At 37.7% G+C, this 24,334-nt stretch overlaps 1 protein-coding gene across 1 annotated transcript; it reads right to left on the reverse strand.

Annotated features, from left to right (window-relative positions):
* Window positions 1-8,790: 8,790 nt before the first annotated feature.
* Window positions 8,791-23,573, reverse strand: LOC127428995 (dihydrolipoyllysine-residue acetyltransferase component of pyruvate dehydrogenase complex, mitochondrial-like). Its single transcript, XM_051677708.1, has 14 exons — window positions 23,139-23,573; window positions 22,439-22,540; window positions 19,718-19,842; window positions 19,122-19,275; window positions 18,859-18,985; window positions 17,936-18,111; window positions 17,088-17,232; window positions 12,687-12,754; window positions 12,192-12,308; window positions 11,958-12,065; window positions 11,723-11,841; window positions 11,421-11,583; window positions 10,172-10,308; window positions 8,791-10,019 (listed from the first exon to the last, which is right to left on the reverse strand). The coding sequence occupies exons 1-14, from the start codon at window positions 23,406-23,408 to the stop codon at window positions 9,890-9,892; spliced, it is 1,941 nt and encodes a 646-aa protein (XP_051533668.1). The 5' UTR covers window positions 23,409-23,573; the 3' UTR covers window positions 8,791-9,889.
* Between the last annotated feature and the right edge of the window lie 761 nt (window positions 23,574-24,334).

Consider the following 24,334-nt stretch of genomic DNA (forward strand, 5'->3'; position numbering starts at 1 on the left):
AATTATCTTGTTATATATAGCACTTACAGTTGAGAAGAGGCACTTAAAAATCTTGCCAGAAATAGTAGGTCATCTGGGTATTTCTCGCTTACTGCTTCATGAATACTGTTGATTCTGACATACTACTCCATTGGCATACTGTTTTTGACATACTATATTGTAGAGAAGTATGGATATTTGGATGCAGCGCATGTCTTCAGAAGTGTGTTGATGTTGGTATTAACTTTGGAAGTGGTTAGAATTGTCTAATGCATGATGTGAGCATTCTTACAATCATTTTTATCTTGGTAGTCATATTAGATAAATCTCACCCATGTGCAATACCTTTTTTTACTTACAGCTGGTCAGGAAATAATAATAATAATAATAATAATAATAAAAAAAATAGAATTAGTAACACATCAAACGTTATTTCAGAGATTTTATGTCACCAGAATATCACTACACACATCATCTACATCTAACACTTTTGATCAGAGGTAAGCTAAAAAAAAATATTAGACAATTTTCTTCAAAACAAAGACTGCTTTAAGAATGAAATTACTGTATATTCACAAATAATCATAAATATATCAGTAATAGGACTTTAAAATGCCAAAACGTGAAACTACTTAAAGGAATAGTTCACCCAAAAATTTTAATTTGCTGATAATTGACTCACCCTCAGGCCATCCAAGATGAATCTGAGTTTCTTTCTTCATCAAAACAGAATTTAAGACTTCTAGGATTTCATTTCAGGCCTCCTCCTTTAAACAATGCAAGTGAATGTACTCCATTTTTTTGACGGTCCAAAATGCATATTTAGGATGCATCAAAATAATCCACACGACTCCAGTTGACAAATAAAGTTCTTCTGAACCCAAACGATTGATTATTTTGAGAAACAAAACAATGCTTATATACTTTTTAAACTACAAATGTTCGCTTCCGTACATCTCTGTGATGTGCGCTCATTAATGCACCCTAAATATGCATTTTGGACCGTCAGAAAATGAGTACATTCACTTGCATTGTTTAAAGGAGGAGGCCTGAAATGAAATCCTAAAAGTCTTACATTCTGTTTTGATGAAGAAAGAAACTCAGATACATCTTGGATGGCCTGAGGGTGAGTCAATTATCAGCAAATTTTCATTTTTGGGTGAACTATTACTTTAAGGGCTTGTCAGGTTAAGGCAATTGTGAGAAGGAGAGAAAAGAGCGGGAAAAAGGGCTACCATCCAGTATTTAAATTGCTGCTGCAGAGACAGTTTCGCTAATCCACCAATAGGAATTGAAAGAAGATGCTATAACAACAAGAGCAACCAATGGCATCGTTGAACAGGCTGGGATGTGGACTGCCACACCTGCCTACATGTGTTTTTTTCAAGTATAAACCAAATGTCAGCCACAAGCTAACATTTTCCATGGCTTGCCATAGCCAAGCCATACATGGATATCAGCTACGTGTTGTCATCTGGGCCGGATACCTCAATTAAAGGTCTGAGAGGGACTGTTTTTTCCATCCTACTCCTGCAAGTTTCTATGCCGCACCTGAATGCTCCCGCTTAATTTTACTCCATTGTTCACCTGCTCTCTGCCCGCAGTGATTTTCTTCCCGACCGCTCCCATTCCCGCAACCCCACATTTGTTTTCCACATAGAAATATTCATATAGCCATACAAATAGACAACAAGTGTACACAAACAAAGTTTTATTTTTCTGTTAGTGCTGTTATCAGATGACTCCAATTTGACTTGCTTGAAGTTGGTTTCTTAACACTTAATTGGCCATTTTCTAGTCTGAGTTTCACATCCTTTGATGACACAGTGTGCGCTTTGCTCTGCCATTCTTTTAAAGCCCAGTTGACTACATGCCTGCTCTTAATATTGGATAATTTAATGCAAAGTGTGTGCACGGTGTGCACATTTATTTTACGTTATTAAAAAAATGTGAATTAATCCTTTATCAATCGGGTTCTGTGGGTCCTGCGGGAGTTCCGTGGGAATGCAGACCTCTAACCTCAATGCCAGTTGTGACCCAAGAGAAAATTCCCTCTAATTCAAAAGATTTGGCAAAACATATCTGGTAATAGTTTGGCACACATGTGTTTAGCCATGAGAGATCTGGGCCAGATGTGACAGCAAACTTCCACATTTGGCCCAAAGGTTCTTGCTATGTGGGCACCTACTGGGCAGGAAGGAGAATTTATAGCAAAAAAGGACTTAAATATTGATCTGTTTCTCATCCACACCTATCATATCGCTTCTGAAGATAAGTCTTACAGATGATTTTTATGCTGCCTTTATGTGCTTTTTGGATCTTCAAAATGTTGGTATCCATTCACTTGCATTTTGAGGACCTACAGAGCTGAAAAGAGAGAAAGACATACACATCTGGGATGACTTGAGGGTGAGCATTTCATGAGAGAATGTTCCTTTTTGGGTGAACTATCCCTTTATACTCATCACCCAGCCTGGCCAAACTAGTCAAGTTGGTCTCTTGACTGCTCTGATTTTTAGATGTTTTTCCCCCCCAGCAGGGACAGCCTAAATAAATGTAACTTGCTTTGATGTAGGATACATTTTTAGCAAATGTTGAGCTGAAAAAAAAAAAAAAAAAACATGATCACATGAAAACATTTCTAACTACTCCTGAGAGCAAAGACACTAGAGTCTACTTATTTTATTTAACAAATATTAGCTCCTTATACATTTTGAATTTTAAGTTTCATAACAGATGTTTAGCAACAATTTACTTATAAACCAGATGGATGGATAGTGCATGTTTGGGATTTCAAGTCATTGTTTGCTGACCAGTGATGGGCACTAATGCATGAAAATGTATTTAAAATAAAATAAAATAAATACCTCAGTTTAAATGTATCAAAATAAAATACCAAATACTGTGTTGAAAATTTTTTATCGAAATAAAATACAGTATTTTGTATTTTGAAAATACACAAAATACATTTTTGTACAAAATACAAAATTGGCCATTCAGTGAAGTATCACTATTAGGCTGAAATCTATCTGTACCTATTCTGGATGCAAAGATCATTTTGTTGCACATGCTTTTATGGTGCTAAAAAGTAAGTACATACAGTACGTTGTGTTCGTGTTCCAAAATCCATCACATTTTTACACCAACCTTTAATTCAGAAACAAACATTACATTTTCGTTCAATGCAACAGAATTAGGTGGAATTACAGTCAAATATTTCACAAATATGTAATATAATTCAAATAATTGACATTTGTTATGGAAAATAATTTAAATAAAAAATAAAAAAATAGTTACATTTGAAAGTATGTGCCCCTTTCTAGCACAATACGAGGGTTAAGTAAACTTTTCAAAAGGTTTTATGTTGTCAGGGACTCATTTTCCCAGGGCCCTATGTTCAACTCCATACTATGTTCCCTGAACATGCCAACAAACACCCATTCTGATTTTCTGATATAAGTTCATAATATCTGTAATTATATTTGTGTATAATTTGGTCCCAATTACTGTAGATTCCCATGATAACACACATTCGAGTCAAAGGCTACATTCCACTGGGGAAGAATGACAATCTACAGCAGTGTTTTCCAACCTTTTTTCTGCCACGGCACACTGTTTACGAATAATAAATATCACGGCACACCACTATCCCACATAACCATCGTCAATAGTTTTCCTTTTCAAAAACTCATCCATGTTTTCTGTCCGTCTTTGTAGCGTGTTTACTTGTAATGTTTGAAATTCAACTATGCAAAAAACTCAAGTCACATAGGTACGCAGTGTGAGGTCCCAAGTGGCAAGAGCACTAATTGGGTAATGAAAAAACAACTAATTTGCTTCTTTTCTAATTTGTAGATTTGTTCTTGCAAATTAGTTGCAATGCCACAGCAAATTACAGGGATGCAAACTTATGAGGGGTGAAAAAGTGAGACAATCACTGGTCCACACATTTCTTTCCAGGGATATTATTTTTTTAAAGAATAAGCAAAAGCACCAATTCCAGCGATATTAGTGATTCAAGTATAGCAAATTAACGGCACAATTGTGCAGAATTAGCTGCAAAAAATAAAGAGTATTTTGGTGTGGCTTGCTTCTGTTTCACAAATTTTTTCAATTTTATTAACTGATTATTTCAGTGACCCCTCTGGAGATGTCACTAGGTGGTGACAAATGAGCATCTTATGTGCTATGAGTGAGTCAGTGAATCATGTTGGGTCGTTTACGACCGAAATCTACCAAGAGAATTTATAGTGTTTAAGCATTAAAAGAACAAAGCAGAACTATAGTCTCCCTTCAGTTTGAGCATTATTTTTCATCCAAAAAGACAATAATAGTCTAATAATATTAATGAGTATCAATAATGTCATTTGCGTCTCCATTAAAACTTGCATGACTACAAATCTACTGACTTCAGCAGAATGTTTAAGAATTATAAACACAAAGCAGACCTACGGTATCATTTTCCTACAGTATTTAAACTGCTGAGCATGACTTTTATCAGAAAAGACCACAATAATAGCCAAATAATAATAATTTTGTTTCAATAATTTTCTTTCGTCATTGTAAAGCGCATTTCACATGAGTTGAGTCGAGGTGTCAATGCTCCATTCATCGTCAGCGTCAAGCTGCGAATTGCCCTCCACATGACAAGCGTTGCTGAAAGCATCACTGAGGGGTGATGTTATGAGTTTGCCACTCAAGAAAGTGGGAGATGTGCACAATAAACTTTGAAAACATGTATTTGGAAGAGAGAAAATAAACGTGCAGTTGCTTTGATAGCAGAAAGTAATAAAATGACTCGTTTATGTTTAGGTCTAAGCGTTTTCTTGGTGAATTTAAATTAGTTCAATAACTGGGATCTCTGATATTCGGAAATGATAATGTAATATTTAATTAAAAGAAATGATGAGACATTCAATATCTCTTCACAAATTTGGACAGTTTTTTTATTCCCCTTTTCTCCCCAATTTGGAATGCCCAATAATGCCCAATTCCCAATGCGCTCTAAGTCCTCGTGGTGGTGTAGTGACTCGCCTCAATCCGGGTGGAGGAGGACAAATCTAGTTGCCTCTGCATCTGAGACCGTCAATCCGTACATCTTATCATGTGGCTTGTTGAGCGTGTTACAGCCAAGACGTAGCACGTGTGGAGGCTTCACGCTATTCTCCACGGCATCCACACACAACTCACCACGCGCCCCACCGAGAGCGAGAACCACGTTATAACGACCACGAGGAGCTTACCCCATGTGACTCTACCCTCCCTAGCAACCAGGCCAATTTGGTTGCTTAGAAGACCTGGATTCGAACTCACGACTCCAGGGTAGTCACATCTTTACTCGCTGAGCTACCCAGACCCCCAGTTTGGACAGTTTTTAAATATTTCTTGTTGCTTAGTACTCTCAAAGACATTATTTGTGAAGCAAAAACGTGTGTGAAAAACACTTTGATGTAAAGTGGCGTCATTTCATTTGTATTCTGCAGCGCTGATGCGAGTCATGTGAAAGACCCTTAACGCGTATAAATATCAGACACTTTTGCACATTAATCATTGCTCTTCACAATCACAAAAGTGTCCGATTATGGTTTTGTCGAAAGGTGAGGGGCTTGGATCCCTGAAATTATTATTTTTTCCCCATGCATTTATTTATTTTGTGGAATTTGATAACTTTCCACAGCACACCTGACAGTCTTTCACGGCACACTAGTTGGGAAACACTGATCTACAGTATACTCTGATAGGCAGGATCTAATTATTGTGATTTTTATTTGAACATCAGCATAAACAATAGTCAAATTTTACATTGGGGTAGAATGAAAATAATAACCTGATAGGCAGGATCTCATTATTATGATTGCATTTGAACATCAGAGTGAACAATAGTGAAATACACCAAACTGAAGAAATGAGCATAGGACCCTGGGTACATAATTACTCCCAAAAGGGCAAATAGCAGCCAATTCTAAACTTATTTCTGTCTAGGTTACACTGTAGCCTACGCTCTTACTTGTGGCGAACCCTATGAAATAAATCACGTGTTAAGCAGTGGGTACATTTATTGCTATCTAGCAATGCTTTACACACTTGACTAGCATTTTAGCTTGCTAGCTAGCAATCTTGCTAACAATATCTAGTGAACACGCATTAGACTTAGACTAGCTCGCTAGCTGGCTGCTGACTAGTTTTAATGGAAATTAAACAACAGTTGCCAGCAATTATGTTTTTTTTTTTGGCAACAAGTATAATCAACCATCACATCCTCATCTTATGTTACAGTAAAATAAACAGAATGTGATTATCGATTCTTTTGAATTTTCTGCGTTTACTCCATATTTCCTTGCAGGAATGCAGAAAATTCGCTCACCCAAGATGGAGCCGTTATGAAAGTTGGGGTTGGTGGGCATGCCTGAACTAGTTAATACATGAAATCAGCAGCCTACTAAAGAGGTTGACTGGCACAAAGTATTGTATATATTTTGAAAATACACAAATACCAAACTTAAATGTATTTAGATACAAATTACATTTGATTTTCTTCAAAGACTTTATAGTACTTTGTACTTTAAATACAGTTGTGCTCAAAAGTTTGCATACCCTGGCAGAAATTGTGAAATTTCGGCATTGATTTTGAAAACATGACTGATCATGCAAAAAAAAAAACAAAAACAAAAAAAAAAACAACAACTGTCTTTTATTTAAAGATAGTGATCATATGAAGCCATTTATCATCACATAGTTGTTTGGCTCCTTTTTAAATCATAATGATAACAGAAATCACCCAAATGGCCCTGATCAAAAGTTTACATTCCCTTGAATGTTTGGCCTTGTTACAGACACACAAGGTGACACACACAGGTTTAAATGGCAATTAAAGGTTAAATTCCCACACCTGTGGCTTTTTAAATTGCAATTAGTGTCTGTGAATAAATAGTCAATGAGTTTGTTAGCTCTCACGTGGATGCACTGAGCAGGCTAGATACTGAGCCATGGGGAGCAGAAAAGAACTGTCAAAAGACCTGCGTAACAAGGTAATGGAACTTATAAAGATGGAAAAGAATATAAAAAGATATCAAAAGCCTTGAAAATGCCAGGCAGTACTGTTCAATCACTTATTAAGAAGTGGAAAATTCAGGGATCTCTTGATACCAAGCCAAGTTCAGGTAGACCAAGAAAGATTTCAGCAACAACTGCCAGAAGAATTGTTCGGGATACAAAGAAAAACCCACAGGTAACCTCAGGAGAAATACAGGCTGCTCTGGAAAAAGATGGTGTGGTTGTTTCAAGGAGCACAATACGACGATACTTGAACAAAAAATGAGCTGCATGGTTGAGTTGCCAGAAAGAAGCCAATGCCACAAAAAAGCCTGGTTACAATATGCCTGACAACACCTTGACACGCCTCACAGCTTCTGGCACACTGTAATTTGGAGTGACGAGACCAAAATAGAGCTTTATGGTCACAACCATAAGCGCTATGTTTGGAGAGGGGTCAGCAAGGCCTATAGTGAAAAGAATACCATCCCCACTGTGAAGCATGGTGGTGGCTCATTGATGTTTTGGGGGTGTGTGAGCTCTAAAGGCACGGGGAATCTTGTGAAAATTGATGGCAAGATGAATGCAGCATGTTATCAGAAAATACTGGCAGACAATTTGCATTCTTCTGCACGAAAGCTGCGCATGGGATGTTCTTGGACTTTCCTGCACGACAACGACCCAAAGCACAAGTTGACCCTCCAGTGGTTACAGCAGAAAAAGGTGAAGGTTCTGGAGTGGCCATCACATTCTCCTGACCTTAATATCATCGAGCCACTCTGGGGAGATCTCAAACGTGCGGTTCATGCAAGACGACCAAAGACTTTACATGACCTGGAGGCATTTTGCCAAGACGAATGGGCAGCTATACCACCTGCAAGAATTTGGGGCCTCATAGACAACTATTACAAAAGACTGCACGCTGTCATTGATGCTAAAGGGGGCAATACACAGTATTAAGATCTAAGGGTATGCAGACTTTTGAAAAGGGGTCATTTTATTTTTTTCATTGTTGCCATTTTTTGTTTTATGATTGTGCCATTCTGTTATAACCTACAGTTGAATATGAATCCCATAAGAAATACATTTGTTTTGCCTGTTCACTTGTTTTCTTTAAAAATGGTATATATATATTACCAATTCTCCAAGGGTATGCAAACTTTTGAGCACAACTGTATGTATTTCAAATACATTTATCTGAAATTCTGCCCATCCCTGTTGCTGACTGTGTTTGGTTTAAACAAGTGATAGCATGACTAAAGTGATTCAGACATGAGTCACATTCTTGGTCAAAGGTGCAATGAAGATTCATTGTGAGCTGAGCTCAATAACTCTCAAGATGCTCCTCATTTGTAATCAAATCATATTACATTATCATTCCTAATGACATTTTCGCACAGCAGACTGCATCTTTAAATCCAAGGTTGTTGTTTCAGTTAACCCAACCAAAAATATATAGAGCCTGAAATATATAAATGCATTAACTAAGGGATTTGTCAACATTGGGTATCCCATTTAATTAAGAAATTCAACATAACTATTTTGGATTGTGGACATAATAGTGTGCAGTGCACTGAGACCAAGAAAGGAAGTGAATGAGACTTCTATTATGGAATATTATATAATCTCCTTCACATCAAGCAACCGTCTCTAACATTTACTGAAATGTAAATGAGTACATAATAATCGTGACATGTCAAGACAATATTATAGACAACTCATTCAATGCACCCTATTTGAGGTAAGATGTTAAAACATAAAATGGGCAACATATGTTAGTTTGAGTTTCCATTTTTGTTTATTTCCTCATTCTGAACAAATTAAATAATGTCAATGTTGGTTGTTTTTTTTTTTCTTATGGAAAAAAAAACTAAAAACGGACTTGCATTAAAGTTTCACACTCAACCGCACACAGACACTGACTGTGTGTTACAACCAACTGACTTCTAGGTTCTTCTCTCTTAAGATATAAATATGTATATTCAGTCTAGAGTTTTGATTTTTTTTGGGATATTTACTTTTGTTTCTCCATAAGTTTATCAATAATAACAGGTCACCCCATGATTTGTGTTATTCATAACATAATGTCTTGAAAATATTGCCACTGTTTAAAAACAAAATAACTATTTGATATAAACAGTGCAAAGGCACTATCGTGCTTTCTCTGGAGTGAGAGATGTAATAAATAAAATTGCCTATACTGTATCATAATCTGCTCCTATTTTAAGACCCATTGTAGGACCATCATCACAAAGGCTCAGAGGAGAAACCATCCTGTATATACTGTATAGTATATAACCCAGGGAATGACACATGTGACTTTCAAAAGTGCAATCGAAAAATACAGAAAATAAACATATGCACTGAAGAATGTGACAAAAATAAATTCCAACTGTAATCATTTCATTTTGGCACACACAGCTCCAGATTTCATCAAGATACCACAATGTTTTTCGTTTATATACAGACCATCCTAATTTCATGCCAAAGCATGTGTCATTAAATATATGTATACATAGCAACAAGTCAACGCTTGCAGGTACAGACCATGAGTCCCTTGATCTAATGGCATACACAGATTTGTGGTGCTTGTAACAATGTCCTGAAGGAAAATGGAAACACTCGTCCAGCAATATCATCTAAAACTCCACAAAGTGACCTAACCAATGACTTGCAACTTTGGGTTGAGAGGTAATATTAGGCTTTAGGAAACAATGTTGTGAAAATACAACATATGGAAGGGTGTATGTCAGTTACAGAGAAAATAAAAGAGAGAAGAACCCGTTACAATTCCCAATGAGAGGATATAACCTATGAGAGACCTCTCCAAATCTTAAAGTCCACTGTTGTTGGGCCTGTGGCCGTGTAAGCACCCTGCTCACAGAAGCATAGTGACTGGTTTCTCCAGGAATTTGCGGAACTCAGCCAGCCACTGTGCACCGACAGCACCGTCTACGACCCGATGATCACAGCTGAGAGTCACCGACATCATGCTAGCCACATCAAACCTATGACAGACACGTCAAAATATGACACAGAGAACACACTCACGTCTCAAGTATTAGATTAACTATTACAATCTGTAATAAATGTGCTCAATCTGTAATAGTGTGGAGTGATGGCAAATTGATGTTCACGACGACTCATTGCTCTTACTCACCCTCTTTCGTTGTCTGCAGGAAGCAGTTTCTTTTCTGAACCTCCCACAGCCAAAATGCAAGCTTGAGGAGGGTTAATGATAGCTGAGAAATTCTTGATGCCATACATGCCCAGATTGGAAATAGTGAAGGTGCCACCCTAGAAAACGCAATACACATTGAAAAAGTGAAGCAAGCTAACAATACATAAGTGGCATACAATAATGGATGTCCTAGACTAATGTTATATAATTCTGTATTATTACATGGGGTCTCTGGAATACTCAATTCCGATTGGTCAATGGCGCCATCTAGCGGTCTAACATTTCTGAGTAACAACCGCACATCCAGGGATTAAGACATATTAGGGTATTGCGAGACATTTTTCCTACTCGTATCACTGCGATCTCTACAAGAAAGCTAATAAAATAAATGTAAACTCATATCAATGTTTCATGTCCATTTATTTGGCAAGTAGTCTTGTAATAAGCTGGATAATGAGCAGTCAGTCGTTTTCGCAAAATAAACACCACCACAACTCTGATGCAAACTGGAGGTGGAATTCAGCTGTTCAGCGATTTCTTTCTCCTCACATAAAAACAATTTCAATGCAAATTAATATTTCATGTCCATTTACTTAATTATTTGGCAAGTAGTCTTGTAAAAAGCTGGATAACGAGCAGTCAGATGGTAATTTTCGCAAAATAAACACAAACAGAACTCTGACGCACACCGGAGGTGGAATTCAGCCATTCAGCGATTTCTTTCTTCTCGCATAATAACTTAATTTCAACACAAATCAATATTTTATGTCCATTTATTTATTTATTTGGTTAGTAGCCATGTAATAAGTGGGATGATGTACAGTTAACCGGTTGTTATCACAAAATAAACCCCTTCATGGTGATACATGATACAAGTCCTGATCACCCTATCTGGGTTTATTTTGGTGACTGTACATGTACATTGTCCCTTACATAATGTATGAGAGGCCATGCTATATTGTGAACAGGGTCATGGCAAAAGGGTGCTGTTAGGCACAAAGTGCAGCAGAGAACACATTAGTTTTGCTAACAGGTGTTCTGCGTCATAGCTGCTACTATATTCTTATTTCAGCATTGCTGTAATGCTGTACGACCAGGAGCAAAACTACCCATTCTATAATTATGGATAAGCACAAGACAACTCTAATAAATTTCAACTATTTCTGATATACTAATGGCATGTACATCAATATATAAAATATTCCTTTAGAGCACCTATAATGCTCACCTGGAATTCATGTGGTTGAAGTTTGCCCTCTCGTGCTTTAGCAGCTAACGCGGCCACATCTTTGCTGATAGATGCTAGGCCCTTAATGTGGGCATTAAATACAATTGGCGTGATCAGACCCACAGGTGTACTGACTGCAACACTAACATCCACCACATGATTTCTGTGTGGAAAGAAAAAGCACCTGATTAATACTGTAATTTCAAGTTCTTTAGGTGGTGACTCTATTTCCAGATATTTAAAGTAATTCTGCCCTCATGTGGCTACAAGCAAAACTGCATAGTTGGAGGAACTGCACTCACTGTCTGATGATGGTGTCCATCCAGGAGGAGTTGGCCTCTGGCACCTTTAAACAGGCTAGAGCTGAGGCCTTGATAAGGAAATCATTGACCGACAGTTTGATGTTATCTGCTTTCACTTCCTGATCATAAGGAGATGATGGGAAAAGTACAGTTTCAAACAGGAATACTGTAATTCAGAGCTCACCATTAATTTAAAATTAAGGAGCCGTCACACATAAGAATGAAGTTCACTCACAGCATTAAGTTCTTTCCTGAGTTCAAGAACTTGGTCCATGCTGACATCCACAGACAAGTAATAGTGGGGAATAGTCTGTTTTGACTGCATCAACCTCTGGGCGATCACCTACACAGGCAAGGAAATTGCATTATGAGTAAGATAAGCAAGGCCATATACATTTGAAAAAGCCTCCTTGTATTCATGGAGAATGTGAAGTGGTTTCTATGGTCAGTTACAGAGTAGTGGACTCACCCTGCGGATATTGCTGATGGGGATGTCGGTGAAGGTTCCTGTGGGTATGGCAGCAACAGCTGGGCTGGCTGGAGCACTGGGTATGGGGGCAGCAGGGGCAGGAGCAGCAGCTGGTACCTGGTGGTATAAGAACAGACGGTATATTTTTACCATGGTAACAATTACAGTACACCATTTATGTGTTTTTTGCTCCAAACAGCTTCAATGTATTGTAGACCCATAGGCAGGGCCAGACGAAATCTGCAGGCTTTTTGTATTTTCTGTGCTGATTTTGGGGAAATTCTGCAGAATGCATTTAAACATGGTAAAATGTGTTAAACTGAGCTAAGAGCACTGCACTCTACTTGATAGTTGAAATCATAACCAAATTACTTAGCCAAAATATTTGATAAATAAACACAAAAGTGGTGGGGACATCTAGAACTTTGTGAATGAAGGGCTTTTGGCAGAACATTTTAGAAAGGTCAAAACACAGTGTGTGACAAGATGACTTACAGGAGTGGGTTTGGGTGGAACGAAACTGTCAATGTCTTTCCTTGTGACTCTGCCATCTGGTCCAGATCCTATGAACACAGCAGAAGCATATTCCCAATTCAGTCAGTCTCACATATAAGTCACACATAAACAATACCAGTCCTCAACATATAATTAAAAGGGCTGTGAATGGATTACATTTTTTTAAACTAATTAATCACACAGTTCTCTGTGATTAATCAGGATTAATCATGGGACATGTTAAATTAAAACAAACATTAAAATTAGGGCTGTCAATCGATAATGGTATGCCAATTAATTTATCAAATAATCGCATAAGTATTTGCTGAGAAAGCCCCTCAAATAACAATAATTCAATATATAATGATTAAATAATTATAAAGTTATATTTAAATAATTATAATATATGTAAATATATATTATAAAAATAATAATACAGAAAATTTAAATGCATTACATTATTTTGGCACACAAGTGAAGCATTAAAAAAAGATAACACAAAAAGTGACTTTAGAATCCAATGTATTGTTTATTTGCATATTATTGATCAAAAGCCTATCATTAGCCTACAGTTCACAGCAATCCATTTTGCAATTTAATTCGTCAGTCAGTCCAAGATTTATTATGAGGGCTTGTCTAAGGACGCGTCAATGTACATCTGCATCAGACGGATGCTTTTGGAGTGTCTCGGTTGCGTTGCGTCATAAACATACCGTTTTTAGGTGGCTGTCAAGTTAACCGTAGTTACCTATTCATATTCTTGAGGTCCCTGCCTTTGGATTTACGCTCCATCATGCTGTGTTTGTACGCAAGAAAGAACATGTTCTCATCTTGTGTTGTCTACTCTCGGTAAGTGTGGTCTGTTCTCTGTCTGTTTGAGCTACGCATTGCCTATAAAGCGAGTTTCTCTTACTGCCCCCTGGAGAAAAGAGGTGGTACTTCAAGCTTGATTTGCTTATGGAAGGAATATTCATTATTAGAGTCCGGGGACAGGATTCATTACATTAATTTTTAAAATGCATTATTTTTTAATATAATTATTAATAATTTAGTATAATTAATCATACTGAACTAACACGTTAAATATACAGCCCTAATTAACATGATCATAAATATACTTTATTTTACTTTTTCTCAAAGAACTTGCAAGAAATTGGTTAGTCATTATTTATTTGAATGATTTAAATATAAACATGTTAAAAAAAAAATTGTGTGGATTAAGTTAATTAGACACATTTTTACAGGTGTAAATCTTTGATACAAGTATATATTTACATGCCATAAAATCAATGGACATGCTGTGATGAAAAGTTTTGCAAAATCTTCTGCAGTTTTCGAGTGGACTTAATAATAATAATAGGATCAAATGAGAAGATCCAATTCATATCTAGCTTTATCGGCAAGAGAAACTTAAGTGTACATTGCAAACTGATTATAAGACACTATACATACAGATATAAAACAAATTGAATGCTCAATTTTAATTTGCAAATTTAAGTTTAACATTTTCTATAGCTGCCGTTCAGTCTCTATCGCACACACGCTGGGTCTCTCTCGTGCGGTTTCGCTTTTGACCCTGGTTCAGATGACAGTGAGTGAAAGTTTTCGGCCGGTGAGAAGAGATACAGTATGGCAGCTTGCCCGTGTCTCTCCCGCACCTGGCTCACCCCTTGTGGGTGAAGTTTCCATTTTCCGTACAGTAAATCAGCTCCTGTGTTTATTATGCCCGGATAATGGGTCTCGAGTAGGGATCTCAAAAAATAGCGATATAATGATTTTTTTGGCCATGTTATTTTTTAGATATATTTTAGAGGCATCGATATATTAACAATAGCCGACATTTAAATTAGAATCCCAATTTGTTTGCTTTCCAATGGCGTAATAGCTTTGGGAAACCACAAGGGAGAGATATAAAATTTACTGAAGCCGGCGATCACCGGTAGCAAAGGCACAGTTGCAGTTCAAACTAGGATGTGGTGAATCACTATACACACAAAAGTTACTAAAGTTTTTGTACCTCTTCAAAAATGAACAAAGTGACATTGATGAGTTTGCAGGAGTGTATGAAACTGGTGTAACTGCGCAAACTGAACGATTAGAAATGATGACGTTTAATATGAAATTTGTGTGTGTAGCATTGAATAAGTTTCATTCAATCTGTCAAACCACAAAAAGACATACTTGTAACTGAAAATACATTGTGTAGTCTCCATGAAAGATACATATATGCAATATATCATCCAGTGATGGCTAGAGTAAATAATCTTTGTCCTTTTGATCATTTGGGTCGAATTTAACTGAAAACTAAGTGAGTTGCGTTCAGTAGCACTGCAGTATGAGCAGTCTCCAGAATTGTAGCTCGTCGTCTGTCAGTGGCAGTGCACGTACTGTAATAAAACAATCGTTTAGTACTTTAAAATGCACCATCTCATCTGCAAGACACGTCTGGTGTGCTAACCCCTTTAATTTACCCTGCCCCTCACACTTTACCAAAGTTGTGTTGAGAAATATGTTTGAAAAGACAAAGAATATTATGCAATGAGTAGCCTTATTTATATCTGAACAAAATCCTGATATATATCGAAAATCATCGGGAACATCTTCCGATTATCGATATGTGAAAACAGCATCGAACACAATTAATATGTAAGCGTGAACTGCTCCACACAGTTTCAGTGCTAGGATGCGCAGTCGAGTTGAGCATGTACTTCCTGGAAATGTATATATGCCAAATAGGGCTGTCACGATTATGAAATTTGGCTGACGATTAATTGTCAAACAAATAATTGCGATTATGATGATTAATTGTCTGTTTTAGGGCTTTCACGATTAATTGTCATATAAACTGTCATATTTCTTAAGGTGTATTTGTGCTTCATACACCTTAAGTCTTTTTTACATATTTAACCTCAAATAATCAAATAGGGATATATGACTTCCTTTTAAGGCTTTAAAACTACATGAATTACAAGAAAACTATTGTTTTAAATATCAAAATATTTCGAAATATGTCTCTCTTTTTGGTCAACTTTAGTTTTGGTCAATTTCACATTTACACTGTTGTTTTTGGAACTCATTAAAAATATTTTAATTTAAAAACATATAATGGGGGGGCCTAGGTAGCTCAGCGAGTATTGACGCTGACTACCACCCCTGGAGTCGCGAGTTCGAATCCAGGGTGTGCTGAGTGACTCCAGCCAGGTCTCCTAAGCAACCAAATTGGCCCGGTTGCTAGGGAGGGTAGAGTCACATGGGGTAACCTCCTCGTGGTCGCGATTAGTGGTTCTCGCTCTCAACGGGGCACGTGGTAAGTTGTGCATGTATCGCAGAGAGTAGCATGAGCCTCCACATGCGGAGTCTCTGCTGCGTCATGCACAACGAGCCACGTGATAAGATGCACGAACTGATGGTCTCAGAAGCGGAGGCAACTGAGACTTGTCCTCCGCCACCCGGATTGAGGTGAGTAACTGCGCCACCACAAGGACCTACTAAGTAGTGGGAATTGGGCATTCCAAATTGGGAGAAAAGGGGATTAATAAATAAATAAACAAAACATATATAATATAATATAATATTATATATATATATATATATATATTGTTTTATTATGTTTACATTATATAATATTATTTTATATTATATTATGCAATAAAAATATTTCTGTCATAATTTCTTCACCTTCACGTGTTATTTTAATGCTCTATGATTAAACCCAGGAGCCCTTACTCCTCATAAAGCAAAAACATTGAGATTTCCTTTCATCATTTCAACACTCCACAGAAATAGAGTAAGGGTGTGTCTTGTCCTATGTGTCATTTAAACTGCATGTATGAACACGTAATGATCAGGAACATTTGCCATTACACGTTTGTTTAAAATGAAACTCAAAAGTCAGTGTTTTTATTTGTCCGTTTATATATTCGCGGGAGTTTGGCATGAGCCTCTGCTGACTGCGCGCGCATCAGAGCAATTGAGAAGCACTTCAGACGCTCTTCTGGACAGGATCTGCTCTGGTTGACATCAGCGATGCGGCTCAGTGACACTCGGTGTTCAACTGAATGACACACAAACGCGCTGTTGATTAAATTCCCTTATTTGGGCAAGTAAAATGTGATTGGAATTTGAAGAGCACAATAATCACGGTTATCTTAAATAACCGCAGTTAGAGCAAATAACCGCGATCGGGCGGTTATTTAATTATCACGACAGGCCTTAAGCCAAATTTAGCCACAGATAGTGGGGAAAAAACTCATATTGCATTAACTGCATAATTTTTTTAAATTACATTTCTCAGCCCTAATAATTAAGTAACACTAGATCCCCTTTTCTGTGGGTGACATCTCTCATGCAAATAAAAGAAAATAACTGAGACCGTCACCAGCCAAGTCAAAGCGATCATACCTGTGACTTGGGAAATGTCAATGCCCTTCTCAGCAGCAAGTTTCTTGGCTAGAGGGCTGGAAAACAGTCTGCCCTTCCTGGAAGCAGCTGGAGTAGGTGCTTGGGTGGGAGCTGCTGGTGCTGCTGCTGGTGAAGGGGTAGACACCTGAGGAGTCAGTATCATAGAATTAGAAATCATTTACAGTCCACATACCAAAATTATTTCTGTTTGGTTAGCTTAAATCTCTAACTCAGGGGTTTTCAACCTTTGCAGACCCAGAGACATCCACCCAGACTCTCAGCCAACCCAGGGACCATCAATACTAAAAGCTAGATTTTCTCAGTAAGTAACTTTCATTAAGAACATTAAACAACATTATTAAAAATAAAAGCCCCAAAATAAAAAATAAGTAAAAACCCTCTGGCTTAAAATTAGACTTGATCCTAGTGTTTCGCAGTCACATTTAATTACAACCTTTCAACTAGCTTGCCAGATCACGCCCCTGCATTCCACAATAACTGACAGTAGATTTTTTCCGAAAATTATTCTCGACAACCAATGCCTGCAAAGCTTGCATGGCATGATTCAAACAGTATTTGCACAACATTGCAGTGACCTTCCACTTTTAGACATCAAGTAGCACAAAACTGAAAGTGTTGAAATTACGATGGCAGTAAAAGCAAACCTTGACCTGTATCACAGTGGCCTTTAGGTGATCACGTGAAGTATATCACATTACATCATACCATGTCACTCATGTCAATTCCACATTTGCAACAGCACTGTAGAGTAAATGACTCCAAACCCAATAATGATAACATAATTGTTATGACAAAAATAGTCTTGCAGAAGTGACAGAGCTCTTTACCGATGTGGGGGCAGGTGGTGGGCTTGTGGCCACCCCCATCTCTACATAGTCAGCAAACGCGCTAATGTCAGATTCCTTTTCCACAATAATGCAGAGAGGAGTGCCAAGAGGAACATCTCTGGTGCCTTCGGTAATCATGATCTTGGCCAGGTAGCCCTCCTCCTGTACCTCAAAACCTGATTACCAAACCAAAGGAGGAAATTAATGAACATCACTGCAGTGTTAAAGGGATAATTCATCCAAAAATGAAATATTCTTTTATCACTCACCCTCATGCCATCCCAGATGTGTATAACTTTCCTTCTTTTGCAGAACACAAATATTTTTAGAAGAATATTACAGCTCGGTAGGTCCTTACAATTCAAGTGAATGGGTACCAGAACTTTGAAGATCCAAAAAGCACATTAAAAGTAATCCATATGACTCCAGTGGTTAAATTAGTCTCAGAAGCGATATGATAAGTGTGGGTGAGAAACAGATCAATATTTAAGTCCTTTTTTGCTATAAATTCTCCTCCCTGCCCAGCAGGTGGCGATATGCACAAAGAACATGAATCACCAAAAACACAAGCAGCATGTGAAAGTGGAGATTTATAGTAAAAAGAGGACTTATATATTGATTTCTTTTTCCTCACCCACACCTATATTGCTTCTGAAGACATTGATTTAACCACTGAAGTCATATGGATTACTTTTATGCTGCCTTTATGTGCTTTTGGAGCTTCAAAGTTCTGGTCACCATTCACTTGCATTGTAAGGACCTACAGAGCTGAAATATTCTTCTAAAAATCTTCGTTTGTGTTCAGCAGAAGACAGAAAGTCCTTCACATCTGGGATGGAATGTTATGCAGACAGGCAACTGTGTTATTAATATTTAGGTTTACATTTGCTTTACATTTAAAAGCAAAATAATTGACAAATTACCAATTGTTGCCTTATCCGTCTCGATTTCAGCCAGCAGGTCTCCCTCACTCAGCTTCTCACCCACCTTCTTCTCCCAGCGCTGCACGGTGCCCATCGTCATGGTGGGGGAGAGAGCCGGGAGAAGAACCTAATGAAGCAGGAGAGGCAGGTATTCATTGCTGAAATATAAGTAATTAAATACAGTGCTTATGAGGTCAAAATGCTTCCTTGCAAATTAATAATTCAAAATGTAGCAACACTTAACACTGGCCAACATCTCATACCTTCATATGAGGAGGGTAGGAGCTGCCAGGTACTTGTGGGGGTGCAGGGGGTGCAGCAGGTGCAGCTGGAGTGGGAGGGGCAGCTGCAGCTGCAGGTGCTGAGCTAGCGATTTTATCCAATGTGTAGTCCTTAAATGCAGGGATGAGGTCAGGGCTAAAGGTCAAAGGATGAACAGATGATGTACATTAGGTAGGAAATTTAAGTGCACATCAGTATCATCATCTACAGAATTTTTAAAGCCTTTGAACAACAGAGCAGATTTATGACAGGACGACTTTTATTTAATATAACAAACAACAAGATAAACAGTCAGCACTGTATTAATGACATATAGCACAGCTCTAACAATCTGAGTCCTTTGTATAATGCAACCTTTAAAAGGAAAAACTACTCCAAATGGGGTGGCCAATTGTTGGTAAATCAAATGTTTCTCTGTGCTCCCACAGCATTCTCTAAACTGACTGGGATTGTCATTTATTTCACAAACACTCTGTTAAAGTTAGGCTGTTATTAAGCACAAAGTGTATTTTGTGTATGCATAAATGGATCTTATGATGCTCTGGATCTTGGCACTGCAGATAAAAATGCTCTTTACTTGTCAACAGTAATACAGATGACAGCTCCAATGGGCACATCACTTGTACCCTCGGCAACCAAGATCTTGGCTAGGTAGCACTCCTCCAGGATTTCAAATCCAACTGTAGCCTTGTCTGTTTCAACCTGACCGAAGGAAGACAGAATAGTTGGTTATGCAATCTTATACAGGGCTCCAGACTAAAAAAATGACTAAGGAGCCATTGGCTCCTAAACTGAAAAATTAAGGAGCCAAATGGCTGTTTTTAGTTGCCAAATCTCAGAACTGCTCGATTTAGATTGCTGTTCAGAAACAAGATATAAAGCAGAAGAAAAGACAGCTGATAACCCATTAATCTGAGGTTTAATAAACAGTATACAGTATATTGTTGAGAAGATAAGTTTGCATTCCCTTTTGTCTCAAAAATGTTCACACCCCTTTCAAAATGTATACAAATATAAGAGATAAAAGATTTTTTTATTTAATACTGCTCTTCACAATCTACATTACAGGTAATTACATATAGTATGCATATAGTAGTTTGTCTTTTTGAGCATCAGTGAATGTTTTCACCTTGTGTAATAGTTGTGAACAATCTCAATTGTCTTAAGTGTCAAAAGCTTGATCTCATATATGTATATATATATATATATATATATATATATGTATGTGTGTGTGTGTGGGTGTGTGGGTGTGCGCAGATGGCCAAACACAGAGACTACAAGAGTGCAAATTGAATGAATTTGAAAGTTTATTGTGCTACTCCGATCCCAATCAATAATTACCAGGAGAAAAAAAAAGTGGTACACAATACACAACGTTTAATTATAAAGAAGCCTGAAATACACATGGGACTCTTATTTTGAAATGTCTGCACTCCCAGTTGTAAACACACTGATGGCTGATTCGCTGAGAAAGTGAATCTGATTCAAACTGCTAACCTGAGCTCCTGAGTTCAAACCCTCAGTTCTTTTCGGGTGATTCATGAAAAAGATCCGGTTCAAAAGAATCATCTGGTCACGACTCTCTTGCGCTGGGTTTGTTGTTGTGTGCGGTGCAGCGAGCTCGTCAGAAACAGAACGGGTGAAAAGAGGCGAGAGACACACTGGTGCGCGGTCTAAAGATGTATTCAATAACTAACAAGATCATATCTGACGAAACCGCTTAAGAACGCACACAACACGACTGTCGCCAACGGCGACCACATTTTAAATTATAGTCGCAATAAATGATTAAATGCGACCATTTTAGTCGCAGTCTGGAGCCCTGTTATATATAGATTACATAATTAACGATTAATTAAAAGAATACCAGCAGTAACAAATACTGTGGATTCTTATGGGTTTAAAACATTAAGTACACCAGCAGAATTAGGGAGGTGCGGTTGTTTTAACGACTTGTCGATGAGTCGGTGCTAAGGATAATAATGTATAGGGATATACGGATGCTGAGTGCAGCACTTCAACATGGTGACTAACAAATATTCAACAAATAAACAAGTATATCCTATAACATCTTACACAAAACAAAATAAGAAAATTGAAGGGATAGTTCACCCAAATTGAAAATTATTTTATCATTTACCATATGCCATCCCAGATGTGTATGACTTTCTTTCTTCTGATGAACACAAACAAAGATTTTTAGAAGAATTTCTCAGCTCTGTAGGTCCATACAGTGCAAGTGAATGGTGACCAGACATTTGTAGCTCCAAAAAGCACATAAAGGCAGCATAAAAGTAATCCATAAGACTCCAGTGGTTAAATCTATATCTTCATCTATAGTGATATGATAATTGTGGGTGAGAAAAAGATCAATATTTAAAACTTTAAAATTTAAATTGTAATTATCCAAATGCAAGTTTTTTTTTTTTTTTTTACTATAAATCTTCACTTTCACTTTCAAAATGTAAAAGAATGTGAACGTGAAAGTAAAACGTGAATGTGAAAGTCCTTTTTTTAGTAAAATTAAAGTAGTCTTTTTACTATAAATCTTCACTTTCACATGCTTATGTTTTTGGTGATTCACGTTCTCCGTGCATATCGCCACCTGCTGGTCAGGGAGGAGAATTTATAGCAAAATAGGACTTAAATATTGATTTGTTTCTCACCCACACCTATCATATCGCTTCTAAAGGATTTACCAACTGGAGTAGTATGGATTACGTTTATGTGGCCTTTATATGATTTTTGGAGCTTCAAAGGTCTGGTCACCATTCACTTGCATTGTAAGGACCAACAGAGCTAAGATATTATTCTAAAAATCGTAATTTGTGTTCTGAAGAAAAAAAGTAATACATCTTGGATGGCATGAGGGTGAGTAAATGATGAGAACATTTTCAATTTTGGGTGAACTATCCCTTTAAAAAATAAGAAAGCTGCTGGTAACTGCAGCTTTTGTGCACCCTAAATGCAGAATGACATGAAACTATTTATTTAAATGTCAGACAGAATCAGCAAAAGACTTGAATCTCTCCACAACACTACAAATATGGGAATATTACTCACAACAGAGGATTTAATGTCTAACAGTGACTGTCTTGAAATGTATTGTTGATGCAGTGCTTTGCTGTCAAAAACGCTCTCTAAGAAGTTGCGTCACTCAGTTAATTTGAGAACTGCGTCTCCCATTTAAACCACCACCACTAAAAATATTAATGTAAGTAGTCAACCCCATTAACAGAATAATGTCAGTTGTTAGACGACTAGTTGATGGCACATCCCTAAGCAGAATGTTCCTCACCTCAGCAATCAGATCTCCCTCATTGATTTTGTCACCTTCCTTCTTTTCCCAGCGTGCAATGGTGCCCACCTGCATTGTAGGGGACAAAGCAGGTAGCTCCACCTGAAATGGAATTACTTATGTTAAATTAACAGAAACTTTAGGACAAATGTATTTTGTAGATCTTCACGGAATTCCTCTCACAGAGTGAAATACATGAGCTGTACTGTTTCTGCGGTTTTTACTGTGGGGCAAGACAATGAAGCTGTGGTCTAGATTATTTCTAGTGATATGGGAAAACTAAAATGGTGCAATCTAAGACACCTTCCATACAATCCATACAAGTATCTGTCCAATGGATGGATGAACCTCTGGCAGCACACAGAATTCAGGACATTTGTACTGTATATCATTACGACAGCACTTCTTGACCATCTTGAAGGTGACACCAACAGAAGAAATACAGTGATGCCCCATATCAACACTTCAGAAAGCTTAAAGCTCACTAAAAGGGTAGTAAATCCAAACATATTTTGCATTTACTTTTTTCTATATCATTCCTCTTTGTACTAAATGTAGATTTTATTTTTGTATTCTAAAAGAGCATGTATATGTGATGACGAAAGAATCAGACTACATGTTATACATATGAATCTGTTAGTAAAGCAGTATGTTATAACTGATCAAGCCAGGTGTTAGAAAGACAGTTGGCTTAGATTACCTTCTGATGGGGCGGCAGACTGTACACTCGCATGCTTTGACTGAAACTGGCCGTTTGGCTTTGCAAGCCCCATGATCTGTTACTGAGGATGCTGTTGCACACGCATCGCCCGTGACACAAGCTTCGGAACCGGGACGGGCCGTTGCAGTGGTATCGTTTGAGATGATGGCATGAACCCGGTCCAGATCGAGGACTGGCAGCGGGGCCCGAGAGGACACCGGGCCGGGTGAGCCTGGCAATAGGTCTCACTCGCAGCACTAAACGCAACATTTTTAACCGTGATTACCTCCGAAACACTACACTAGATACAAGTAAAGCTACTCTGGTATCAGAATATCTGACACCTGTGAAGCAGCAGTTTGTCCCCCCCAAAGCGAACCGAACAAGCTCACTTTCCAATGACCTCCCCGCTTCAAAACATCCCACTTTACGACACTCTCCTTCGCGTCGTTCTCTGGATGACGCACCAGGGTTGCCAGAAATGCATTTGCAACCTTATAGCTCCACGTTTGCAACATAACCTTCACCAATTTTCTCATTATTTACACATCATTGCGGCTTTTGATGGTATTGTATGGTTTAGATGGATTTATCAGATACATTTTAATAAATAACGCTAAGCATATATAAACAGATATAGAACCACATGCTTGACACTGATATCCCTCACTTTAGCCTTGTAATACTTGATATTCTGGATATGATAAAGGAGTTATACATTGAAAATATAAGAGTTTTACGCTTGCATGTAAATCATTATTTTGAAGGGGGATTACTTAAATAAATGGCAACCTTGCAAGCTGTCAAAGCCGCTGTGGTAAGCTGTCAGAGCTGTCGTAAAAGTGCTGTAAGGCGACAGAGTTATGTGGAGCACTTAAAGGAAAATATTCTGGGTTCAATACAAGTTAAGCTTATTCGACAGCATTTGTGGCATAATATTGATTACCACAAAAATTTATTTTGACTTGGCTCTTCTTTTCTTTAAAAAAATAAATCAAAAATCTGGTTTCCAGTGAGGCACTTACAATGGAAGTGAATGGGGGCCAATGCGTAAACATTAAAGTACCAAATTCAAAAGAATAGCCACAAGACATAATGTACGCTTTAACATAATTTTATTGTTATAAAATCACTTACTGACCTTTTCTATGTAAAGTTAAATCCAATTTTGTCATTGCCATGACAATGTAATGTCA

This window comes from Myxocyprinus asiaticus, chromosome 38 (assembly GCF_019703515.2).
Source record: "Myxocyprinus asiaticus isolate MX2 ecotype Aquarium Trade chromosome 38, UBuf_Myxa_2, whole genome shotgun sequence".
Lineage (NCBI taxonomy): Eukaryota > Metazoa > Chordata > Actinopteri > Cypriniformes > Catostomidae > Myxocyprinus > Myxocyprinus asiaticus.

Bases quoted from the DNA above. Each gene is read 5' to 3' on its own strand.
- LOC127428995 (XM_051677708.1), bottom strand. From the start codon at position 23,408: ATGTTGCGTTTAGTGCTGCGAGTGAGACCTATTGCCAGGCTCACCCGG. The intron at 18,112-18,858 runs GTAATTTGTCAA...TTTGGTAATCAG, and splicing joins GACGGATAAGGCAACAATTG to GTTTTGAGGTACAGGAGGAG. The intron at 10,309-11,420 runs GTGAGCATTATA...TGCGTTTTCTAG, and splicing joins TTCAACCACATGAATTCCAG to GGTGGCACCTTCACTATTTC.